The sequence below is a fragment of the Staurois parvus genome, unplaced genomic scaffold, assembly GCF_062004578.1.
Source record: "Staurois parvus isolate SC_StPar_1 unplaced genomic scaffold, SC_StPar_1.0 ptg000612l, whole genome shotgun sequence".
Taxonomy (NCBI): domain Eukaryota; kingdom Metazoa; phylum Chordata; class Amphibia; order Anura; family Ranidae; genus Staurois; species Staurois parvus.
In genome coordinates, this window is record NW_028318408.1 from 70194 (window position 1) to 81852 (window position 11659).

The 11659-nt window shown below is 48.7% G+C and overlaps 1 protein-coding gene across 3 annotated transcripts; it reads right to left on the minus strand.

The window, feature by feature from the left end:
• Positions 1 to 3177: 3177 nt before the first annotated feature.
• Positions 3178 to 4902, minus strand: LOC149449548 (E3 ubiquitin-protein ligase TRIM21-like). Of its 3 annotated transcripts, none has more exons than XM_089693078.1 (2): positions 4633 to 4902; positions 3178 to 4485 (listed from the first exon to the last, which is right to left on the minus strand). In XM_089693078.1, the coding sequence occupies exons 1-2, from the start codon at positions 4900 to 4902 to the stop codon at positions 3178 to 3180; spliced, it is 1578 nt and encodes a 525-aa protein (XP_089549204.1). The 3 variants fall into 3 exon arrangements, with proteins under 3 accessions (XP_089549204.1, XP_089549205.1, XP_089549203.1); XM_089693079.1 differs by having other exon boundaries at positions 3178 to 4092; positions 4291 to 4902; XM_089693077.1 differs by having other exon boundaries at positions 3178 to 4902.
• Between the last annotated feature and the right edge of the window lie 6757 nt (positions 4903 to 11659).

Sequence of the window (11659 nt, forward strand, 5' to 3'; positions counted from 1 at the left end):
CAGATAAAAGGTCCAGAGTTCATTTCAAGTGTGCTATTTGCATTTGGAATCTGTTGCTGTCAACTCTCAAGATGAGATCCAAAGAGCTGTCACTATCAGTGAAGCCATCATTAGGCTGAAAAAACAAAACAAACCCATCAGAGAGATAGCAAAAACATTAGGCGTGGCCAAAACAACTGTTTGGAACATTCTTAAAAAGAAGGAACGCACCGGTGAGCTCAGCAACACCAAAAGACCCGGAAGACCACGGAAAACAAATGGTGGATGAGCGAAGAATTCTTTCCCTGGTGAAGAAAACACCCTTCACAACAGTTGAAGAACACTCTCCAGGAGGTAGGTGTATGTGTGTCAAAGTCACCAATCAAGAGAAGACTTCACCAGAGTGAATACAGAGGGTTCACCACAAGATGGAAACCATTGGTGAGCCTCAAACACAGGAAGGCCAGATTAGAGTTTGCCAAACGACATGTAAAAAAGCCTTCACAGTTCTGGAACAACATCCTATGGACAGATGAGACCGACATCAACTTGTACCAGAGTGATGGGAAGAGAAGAGGATGGAGAAGGAACTGCTCATGATCCGTCCATACCACCTCATCAGTGATCATGGTGGTGGTAGTGTCATGGCGTGGGCATGTATGGCTGCCAATGGAACTGCTTCTCTTGTATTTATTGATGATGTGACTGCTGACAGAAGCAGCCGGATGAATTGTGAAGTGTTTTGGGAATATTATCGGCTCATATTCAGCCAAATGCTTCACAACTCATTGGACGCTTCACAGTGCAGATGGACAATGACCCAAAGCAGACTGCAAAAGCAACCAAAGAAGTGGAATGTTCTGCAATGGCCAAGTCAATCACCTGACCTGAATCCGATTGAGCATTTCACTTGCTGAAGATAAAACTGAAGGGAAAATGCCCCAAGAACAAGCAGGAACTGAAGACAGTTGCAGTAAAGGCCTGGCAGAGCATCACCAGGGATGACACCCAGCGTCTGGTGATGTCTATGCGTTCCACACTTCAGGCTGTAATTGACTGCAAAGGATTTGCAACCAAGTATTAAAAAGTACCACTTTTTATTTGTACTCTATTTTACCTTTTTTGGTTAGAGGTGCTGCTTATTATTTGATTTGTTTTGTATTTTCTGTGGCACTTCTTATATCTGCTACAATTATACCGTACCATTAGTATTGCTTCCATCTGACATTCCCATCTTCTGAGGGGTTCAACATTCACTGCGTACACTTGGGATCCATTGAGGATCGGGTCACTGATCATAGATCTCCAGAGGATCGGGTCACCGATTATAGAACCCTGGAGGATCAGGTCACCGATTATAGAACCCCGGAGGATCGGGTCACCGATTATAGATCCCCGGAGGATCGGGTCACCGATTATAGATCGCCGGAGGATCGGGTCACCGATTATAGATCGCCGGAGGATCGGGTCACCGATTATAGATCGCCGGAGGATCGGGTCACCGATTATAGATCGCCGGAGGATCGGGTCACCGATTATAGATCCCCGGAGGATCGTTTCACCGATTATAGATCCCCGGAGGACCGGGTCACCGATTATAGATCCCCGGAGGACCGGGTCACCGATTATAGATCCCCGGAGGATCGGGTCACCGATTATAGATCCCCGGAGGATCGGGTCACCAATTATAGATCCCCGGAGGATCGGGTTACTGATTATAGATCCGCGGAGGGTCGGGTCACTGATTATAGATCCCCGGAGGATCAGGTCACCGATTGTAGATCCCTGGAGGATCGGGTCACGGATTATAGATCCCCGGAGGATCGGGTCACCGATTATAGACCCCCCGGAGGTCACTGTGTGTTTGTTGCACATGGTGTCACCTTTATACATGGTGTCATTTCTATGTATACATTTATATAGTATCCGTATCAATCTCATTATCAGAGGAGCGCTGCATCACTTCCTGGTTATAGGAAATATTTGTGACAATGAATAGAGATGAGAAGAATGAGCCGCCATTGGAATATAGACGAAGGATCAGCATGCTGGGTGCACATCGATCGTTACAAAGACCCATCTCAGAATGGAGGGAGGCGGAGTCTTAGCTTGGAATAGAGAGGAGGGGCGGGGTTCTGTGTGGAGCATTCCAGTGGCTGTACACCCTCCATACACCCACAGATGGGCGTGGCCTCAAGTGAGACACTGAAAGGAAACCAATCCTGCGACATACATTGTCTCCCAGGACTAGGACTAGGCAGGTGCGCTTCCTTGCATTCCAAATCAAAATTCAGAATAAAAGAAAAAATAATAGAGTAAAACAGAATAGAATATAAAATAAAGGGATACAATAGAAAATAATAGAATAGAAAAGAGAATTGTAAATTAAATATTAGAAAAGAATAAATAGAATATAATTGTGCTCTGAAATTCAAATTTCGTTTACAATAAATTTGATCAATTTATTACTTTATATTTCTGAATTTAGTTGAATAGAATACAATGAATATAACAGTTTTCCAACATTGGAATTTCGAATAGAATACATCTGAATGCTGATTCAATACTTTTTGAATTAGATTTGAATTTTCTGAATTTGAAACAAAACAAAACTAAACAAATTCCAAAACCGGAAAATGGAGGGAAATGAAATGATTTCCATAAGGAAGTGAAGGAAAAGAAATGTGTTGGTGGTCACATGTCTAGCCAGGACGGTCCTGCTATGCAGGGCTCCAATACAGAGAGACTTCCCCTCACTTCCTGTCAGGGAAATTGTTGTCAGCAGGACAGGAAGTGAAAGGAAACTATTCTGACAGAGTCCTGGATAGCAGGAAAAACTGACAGGGGCTCTAATCCTTCCACACTCCATCCAAAACTGAAAACACACATTGTGGCTACAGATACACTGGGAAGGTTCCGGCTCCGGGGCTATCATCTCCATCCTGGCTACACTACTTAGGATGTCACTGACCCAGAACAAGCATGCAGCCAGTGAAGGCGGAACACTCGGACCTCCTGCATGCTTGTTCCTGGTCAGTGACACACTAGGGAGTGAAGTGAGGTTTAGGATGAAGATTATGGACCCGAAACCTGCAGCTTTCTCCACAAATCACTCGTTTCCTGCCCTTCCTCCTATTGGCTGAGTATTGCACCAATCACCAATCAGATCACCCCCCTTGTGAGGTCTCTGGGTGGATCTCACTTCTGGCTCCTCCCACATATCTTTATACAACCTTCCCATACCCATACCCCACCATGGAGGGGCTGAGTGAAGGTGGTGGTGAAGGTGTGGAGGTGTCGAAACGGGTCACACAGATCATAGAAGGAGATCCGCCCGGCCTCATAATCCAGATCTATCCTGACTCTGGTACTGGAGACACCGCCGGGTAATGAGGTCTTCTTCCTGTCATGTATCACTGAGTACTGATTACCCCCCAACCACCCCTCCAAGCCCCAGGACTTCTTATTATATCCAATCACTGACTGATCTCCTCTCCTGTCTATATTGGGGTAGCACATCCCGACTGTCCAGGACCGTGACCCCCCAACATCCACGTCCCAGTAATGTCTCCCGGAGGAGAAACTCTGACTGCTCATCACCTGGTAACCCTGGAACCTCTCTGGTGTTTCTGGCCGATTCTGATGTGATGATGAGAAGGATGCAGTTCTACTGTCACCTGATATATGTAGATGATTACCAGCTGTCCTCACATCCAGTAATATGTCTGTAACCCCCGACACCCCCCATGTTTGCTGTACAGCCCCAATATTTGGTCCTCCAGTGGGGGAGGGTTGGGGGTCTGGCCTGGATGGTTGACCATTGATGGGACCTTTGCTCTTTGTAGTAGAATGTGGAGAGACATGTGTGCCTGTACATTTCTGTACATTGACCCCAGACATGATATCAGATAAACCCGTGTGTAATGTGTGTGAGATCCCCCCCACATCCCCATCCCCTCCATCATGGAGGAGGTTCTCATGTCTCTCTCTGTCCTCATCATCTCCATCCTCAGTATCACACAAGTCACCTGTGTCTGATTCCTGTAGGACAGTCAGTGGATCCGTCATGTTACACAGCTCCTCAATGTCCCTCATCTTCCTGGACAGCTCCTCCTTTTTTATTTCCAGATCCCGAATATAATCCAACATGGGACGGGAGACCCGCTCTGCCCACACGGAGATGTCCCTCAGGACTCTCTTCTCCAGGTCTTCCAGACGTCTCCTGAGGTCTCTGAACAGGGCAGTGACTCTCTTGGTTTCATCATCTGCTTTTCCTTGTACTTTCCTCCTGCGTTCCTGCAGACTCTGGACTCTTTTCTCCGTCTCCTCTCTCTCTGTCATCAGTTTCTGCAGAACATTCCTCAGTTTCTTCTTCTTCATCTCAGAGGCCTCCTCCAGAATCTCCACCTGATGTCCCCGATGTTTTCCAATGAACCCGCAGGACATACAGATACAGGTGGAGTCCTCGGTGCAGTAATACTCCAGGATCTTCTTATGGATGGAGCATTTCCTGTCCTTCACGGAAGTGGTGGGGTCACATAGGACGTGTTCTGGTGACTTGCTGTGGACTCTCAGGTGGTTGTCACACAGAGAAGCTTCACAATGCAGACAGGATTTCACAGCCGGTACAGGAGTGTGAATACAGTGAGTACAGAAGACCCCGGACTCCTCCTGCTCTGGATGGGTAGACTGGAAGTTCTCCACTATGTTACGTAGCTTCAGATTCTTTTGAAGGACGGGACGTTTCTTGAAGCTTTCTTTACATTCAGGACAGGAATAACCTCCAGACCCCTCCTGTGTATCAAACACACGGCCAATACAGTCCCGGCAGAAGTTGTGTCCACATTTCAGGGTTACAGGATCTGTATAAAAGTCCAGACAGACGGAACATTCCAGCTCCTTCCTCAGATCAGAAGACGACATCGCTGAGAGTGGAAGAGAGAAACGAAAGTGAAAGTCTGACACTCCGTACCAAAACCTGGGTACGGTACAGGCCACTGACTCCACTTCCCCTGCGGCACTCACTCATGCGGTCACAGAGGAGGTGGTGTCGGCTTGCTCCTATCATCGCTGAGCACCTTCCTGGTTCTCCCTAACCCACCCTCTCTATCCTTTATCTCCGAATCTCGCACTGCATCCGACTCTTCTCACCCACCCCCCTAAGGATCGCAGTGATCTACAGACCTCCTGGGTCCATACCCCTCTTCCTGGACAACTTCATTCCTGGCTTCCCTTCTTCCTCTCCTCTGAGCTACCGACCATCATCCTCGGGGACTCCAATATCCCCATCAACGACAACAACATGGCTACTTTCCAATTCCTCCACCTAACCTCCTCCTTCGCGCTCACACAGCACACGCAATCCTCCACCCACATTGGAGGGAACATCCTGGACCTCGTCTTCTCCCACCTCTGTACCCTCAACCAGTTCTCTAACACCCCCTTCCCTCTCTCCGACCACCACCTCATCACGTTCTCCATCGCCCCTTCCCCCAACTCCCCCCCCCCAAAAACGCCAAACCATCACCAGCCGCAACCTCCGCAACCTGAACCCGGCCCCCCTCCACTCGGCCGCCGACCGCCTACACGACAGCATCCTCTCACTGTCATGTCCTGACATAGCCACCACCTTGTACAACGACTCACTGTCAGCTGCCCTAGACTCTCTGGCACCCCTAACCACACACATCATCAAACCCAGACCGCTCCAACCATGGCAGAATGACAGCACTAAACGCCTCAAACGTCGCAGTCGCGCGCTAGAGAGACAATGGCGCAAAACCAGGTCCCCTCATGCATTCTCCCTATACAAATCTGCCTTCCTCACCTACACCTCCTCCCTCCACGCCGCCAAGCAGGCCTACTTTGTTAACCTGATCAACACCCTCTCCTCCTGCCCTCGCCGACTCTTCTCCACCTTCAACTCCCTGCTCTCTCCCCCCCCTCCTCCACTCAGTACCTCACTCACCGCCCACGAGATTGCCACCCATTTCCACAACAAGATTGACGCTATCCGTAAGGACATTGTCAACTCGCAATCTGCCTCCCCACCCCCGTCACCCCCTCATCTCCCCCCTCCTCTGCCCTCACAACCACACTCCCTCCCACCTCTCCCAAGGCACCGCCCACCGTAACCCCCCCTGCACTCCCTCAGCCCTGTCACCACTGAGGAAGTCGCCAAGGTCCTCTCAGAAGCCCAACTCACTATCTGCCCCTGGACCCTATCCCCTCTCAACTCCTCTGGTCACCCCCCTCTTCCCTCATCCGCTCCCTCACCCACATCTTCAATCTCTCCCTCTCTACTGGCGCATTCCCCTCCCCCTAAAGCACGCGCATATCACCCCCATCCTCAAAAAGCCCTCCCTAGATCCTGCGGACCCCAACAACCTCAGACCCATCTCCCTGCTGCCACTCACCTCCAAGCTCCTTGAGCGCATAGTCTACGATTGCCTAAGCGCCCACCTTACTGACAATAACCTCCTTGACCCACTACAGTCCGGCTTCCGTCCCCTACACTCCACCGAAACTGCCCTCCTCGAAATCACTAACGACCTTCTAAACGCCAAAGCCAAGGGCGACTACTCTGTCCTCCCTCTCCTGGACCTTTCTGCGGCCTTCGACACAGTTGACAACCCCTTCCTCCTTAAACTACTCTCCCTTGGCTTCAGAGATACCGCTCTCTCCTGGTTCTCATCTTACCTATCCCGACGCTCCTTCAGCATCACCTACAACGGTGCTACCTCCCCCTCCCTCCCCCTCTCTGTTGGGGTCCTTGGACCCCTTCTCTTCTCCATCTACACCTCCTCCCTGGGCAAACTCATACACTCCCACGGCTTCAACTATCACCTCTATGCTGACGACACTAAAATTTACCTCTCCACCCCCCACCTCACCCCCACTATCTCCACCCGCATCACTCACCTCCTAAATGACATCTCAGACTGGATGTTGCTACATTTCGTCAAGCTTAACCTCTCCAAAACCGAGCTCCTCATCTTTCCCCCTGCCCACACCCCCCCCCCCATCCTATCCATCATCACCAACAACTCCACTATCATTCCCGCCCCGCAAGCCAAAGTCCTTGGCGTCATTCTTGACTCGAATCTCTCCTTCCAACCGCATGTCAAATCACTTACAAACACATGCAGGCTCCACCTCTGCAACATCGCCAAGATACGTACCTTCCTCACCCCAGACACCACTAAACTACTCGTACACTCCCTGATTATCTCACGCCTGGACTACTGCAACTCCCTCCTCACCGGCCTACCCCAGTGCAGGGTCTCCCCACTTCAGACCATCCTGAACTCAGCGGCTAGACTCATCCACCTCACCAACCGCTCCACCTCTGCCACCCCCCTCTGCCTTTGGCGCTATATAAACTCCATGTAATAATAATAATAATAATAACCAGTGTGACCCGTTCTGTACCCTCCTACACGGGGCGAGGTGTACCCTCCTACACGGGGCGAGGTGTACCCTCCTACACGGGGCGAGGTGTACCCTCCTACACGGGGCGAGGTGTACCCTCCTACACAGGGGGGAGGCTGGGACTGAGACACATAGCTAGAAGGCTCCATGTACACTGGGGGGGGGGGGGGTGATAACGCTGGTAACATTAGCTGTGTAAAGTTACTTTAAATACCAGAGTTTTTTTTAGCGTTTTTGCATTAGCGTTTAGCAACGTTTTGCTGTTTTTTCAAGGTTTTTTTGGTAAAAAAAAAAAGTTCAAAAATCACTGGTTTGCCGCGATTTACTGCATTTTTCTACGTTTTTCAGCATTAGAGCGTGTTTACAGCTAAAAATTTCCTCTAGAAGCCCGCTAGTTCTGGTTTTATTTCCAGCCAGAAAACGCTGATTCCAGTCTCTGTGTGTATGGACACCGAGGAGGACATGTTGGGGGGTTTACTGGATGGAGAAAAAATCATCAAAAGCCAAAAACAGCCGCTGTAACAACATCCCGTGTGCATGAGGACTTAGAATTCTTGTACAGAAGGACACAGACATGTAATAAGTAGTGACGGGTCCAACACCCCCCTGTTCAGTTCGCGGTCGAACATTCGAAGTTGACGAAAGTTCAACTGCAAACTTCAAACTCAATGCAAGTCTATGGGACTGGAAGTTGTACATTGAAAAGTGACCATTCTGAAGGCTTTTATGCCAGTTATTGGCCCCAGAAGTGGTATGGGGACTCGGGGACGGCCCTGAGGGACAGGAACCAGTGAAATAAACTTAAAAAAGTACCGTTTTTAAAGGGGCAGTCATTTTTTCATTGCTTAAAGTAAAAAAACAAAACAAATTAAAAACTTTATTATCATGCTTGGGGGGTCCCCATAAACTCCCTGCAAAGTTGTACATCTGTACAATGTATAGAGCCTGCTGCAGCACGACTGACATTTATATTAAAAAAAAAAAAAAAAAATGTGTGGGGTCCCCCTAATCCTTACCAGACCCTTTGGGTCTGGTGGGAAGGCTAGGAAGGACCCCAAAGTGAAATTTATTTTTTAATGTGCATGAGGTTCCCCCTAAAAGCCATACCAAGCACTTTAGGCCTTATAGGCCTTCTAAGGGGAACCCCACCCCCCAATAAATAGGTGGAAAAAGTGTGGGGTCCCTCCTAACCTCCTACCAGACCCTTTATCCAAGCAAAGGCCTGGCAGGCCAGAAAGGGGGGAGATGAACGAGCGGCCCTCCCCTCCCTGGGCCTTACCAGGCCATGTGCTCTCAGTATGGGGACAAGGGCCTCTTCCCCACAACCCTGGCCTGGTGGGGGTCTGCGGGCAGGGGGGTCATTAGCATAAGGGTACCCCGTTACATAAAAGGGGGCACCCTGATGCTGCCCCCCCTTGTGAATGCGTAAGGGGTACAAAATAAATAAAATTGTGCCTTGAGTGTTGGTGGGGCCCTAAACCAAACAATTGTTGGAAGCGACCATAATCAGTGGAAGTCTAAACTGGAACTTCAGCAACGCATAGACTTCTGCCATCTCTGGGGAAATTGCTGCTCTCATCTCCACTCCAAACTGGAACTTCAGCAACGCATAGACTTCTGCTATCTCTGGGGAAATTGCTGCTCTCATCTCCACTCCAAACTGGAACTTCAGCAACGCATAGACTTCTACAAACCTCAGAACAAATAGTGTATATATTTTGGTCTGTTTGTGTTGGTTGATTCTCACCTCTTGTTGCTCTTCACTCTGGTCTGTGTTGGAGAAACATCCCCCCAATTCATGTGATCCTTATCAGTTCCTAATTGGGGCGGAGAAGAGTTGTGTTGTGTTATACATTTAGATCAGCTCATAGAGGGAGGTCACAGCCAGGGCGGGGCCACAGATGGGGCGGGGTCACAGATGGGGCGGGGTCACAGCCTTCAAACAGTTCTTTATACAGGCCATAGACGGGTCAAAAATAGGCCGCTTTTTCGAACGATAAATGAGAAAACGGTCGTTCGTTAAGCTGACGTTACCACCACCACTTACACAAATCGGCCGACTAAGTCATGAAGATAACCCCATATAACAGCCAAACTTCTGTTCCTTGCAGGTCACGGCTCATGAGCATATTGTTTTTCGTTAAAACGATCGTCCGATTTGGCCATCATTGCCGCTAAAATTATCTGTTTTGCACAAATTTTCCAACATGGCCGATAATCCAAAAGTGCAAAATACCTGAAAATTGGCCGACCAATTAACCCACTAACAGTGCAAAAATCCGCCGATTATTCTTTCGGATTAAAAATCAGACGATTTTTTAACCGTCTATGGCCGGCATTAGTCCTGTGTCCAGGACTGTTAGGTTTAAGCACCCATCGGCAGGGTCTGCATCATACGGTGCAGGATTATCTAGGGACAAGAGCAGACTTGGAGACCTTTCCAGCTGAACATCCACTGGGTTACTGGGTCTTGAGGATGGATCACTGGCCAGAACTCACTCAATATGCTATCCAGCTACTGACCTGTCCTGCACCCAGCGTGCTTTCCGAACGGACATTCAGTGCTGCTGGAGGTTTTGTGACGGATAAAAGAGTGCGTCTGTCCACAGACTCCGCTGACCAGCTGACATTTATCAACATGAATCAGTCCTGGATCAACAGCAACTATCTTGTCCCTGATGCTGATGTAACTGATTCCATTTGTTAGGGATCTGGGATCCCTTGAAGACTGCCTATGCTGCCTATCCTATTCCTCAGTCCTGATTATTATTATTATACAGGATTTATGGCGCCAACAGTTTGCTCAGCACTGTACAATATAACGGGAGACAATACAGCAACAATACAGATCAATACAAGAGGGATAGGGGGGCTTGATCCTGGGAACTTACAATCTAAGAGGGAGGGGCTAGTGGTACAAAAGGTAGTAACTGTGGGGGATGGACTGGTAGGAGGAGTAGAAGATTCTATTATTAGCTGAGGGCAGGATAGGCTTCTCTGAAGATAAAGGTTTTCAGAGATCGCCTAAAAGTGAGCAGAGTAGGCGATAGTCTGATAAATTGGGGTAGAGAATTCCAGAAGATAGGGGAAGCTCTGGAGAAGTCCTGGAGACAAGCATGGGAGGAGAAGACAAGGGAGCTAGAGAGCAGAAGGTCTTGCAAGGAGCGGAGAGTACAGTTTGAGTGATATTTGGAGACAAGATCGGTGATGTAATTTGGGGCGGATCTATAAATGGCTTTATATGTTATTAATGTTTTAAAATTGTATCCATTGGGCAATTGGAAGCCAGTGGAGGGATTGGCAAAGAGGGGTGGAGGACACTGAGTGGAGGCCAGTGAAGGGATAGGAAGAGAGGGGTGGAGGACACTGAGTGGAGGCCAGAGAACTGTGTAGCATTACAGGCCTCCTCAGACCACCCAGAGAACTGTGTAGCATTACAGGCCTCCTCAGACCAACGTCCTGAGCACTATGTCAATTACAGGTCTCCTCAGACCACCCAGAGCACTGTGTAGCATTACAGGCCTCCTCAGATGACCCCCCAGAACTCTGGGGGTCATCTGAGGAGGTCTGTAATGCACACAGTGCTCTGGACAGAGATCTTGCATGGTGCACCAGACCTAGGGAGACTGACACTTGTTTTGTGTTTCTTCCATTTGTGAATGATTGCACCAACTGTTGTCACCTTCTCACCAAGCTGCTTGGCCATAGTTTGGTAGCCCAGTCCAGCCTTGTGTAGGTCTACCATCTTGTCCCTGACATCCTTGGACAGCTCTTTGGTCTTTGCCATGGTGGAGAGTTTGGAATCTGATGGTTTGATGGCTCCTGTGGACAGGTGTCTTTTATACAGGTAACACAATGAGATTAGCAGCACTCCCTTTAAGAGACTGCTTCTAATCTCAGCTTGTTACCTGTATGAGAGACACCTGGGAGCCAGAAATCCTGCTGAATGATAGGGGATCAAATCCTTCTTTCCCTCATGAACATGCAGATCAGTCATCATTTGTTAGACGCATTTCTGCTGAATTTGTTGTTGTATTCTGTCTCTCAGTGTTACACCGAACATTCCATTGTTAGACCGATCGTTTCTCTGTGAGGGGCGAACATTCACCATCAGGGGGGAGAAAATACGCATTTCCTTCACTGTATACTGAATGCTGACAGATCGTATTTTGTTAATCGCTGAGAAATCGAGGTTTTGTTATTTTCCGTTGCTCTGTGTACATTGTATGAGCGACATTGTGGATTATTC

Excerpts from the sequence above, each read along its gene's own strand:
- LOC149449548 (XM_089693077.1), bottom strand. The coding sequence starts at position 4,902 with ATGTCGTCTTCTGATCTGAGGAAGGAGCTGGAATGTTCCGTCTGTCTG.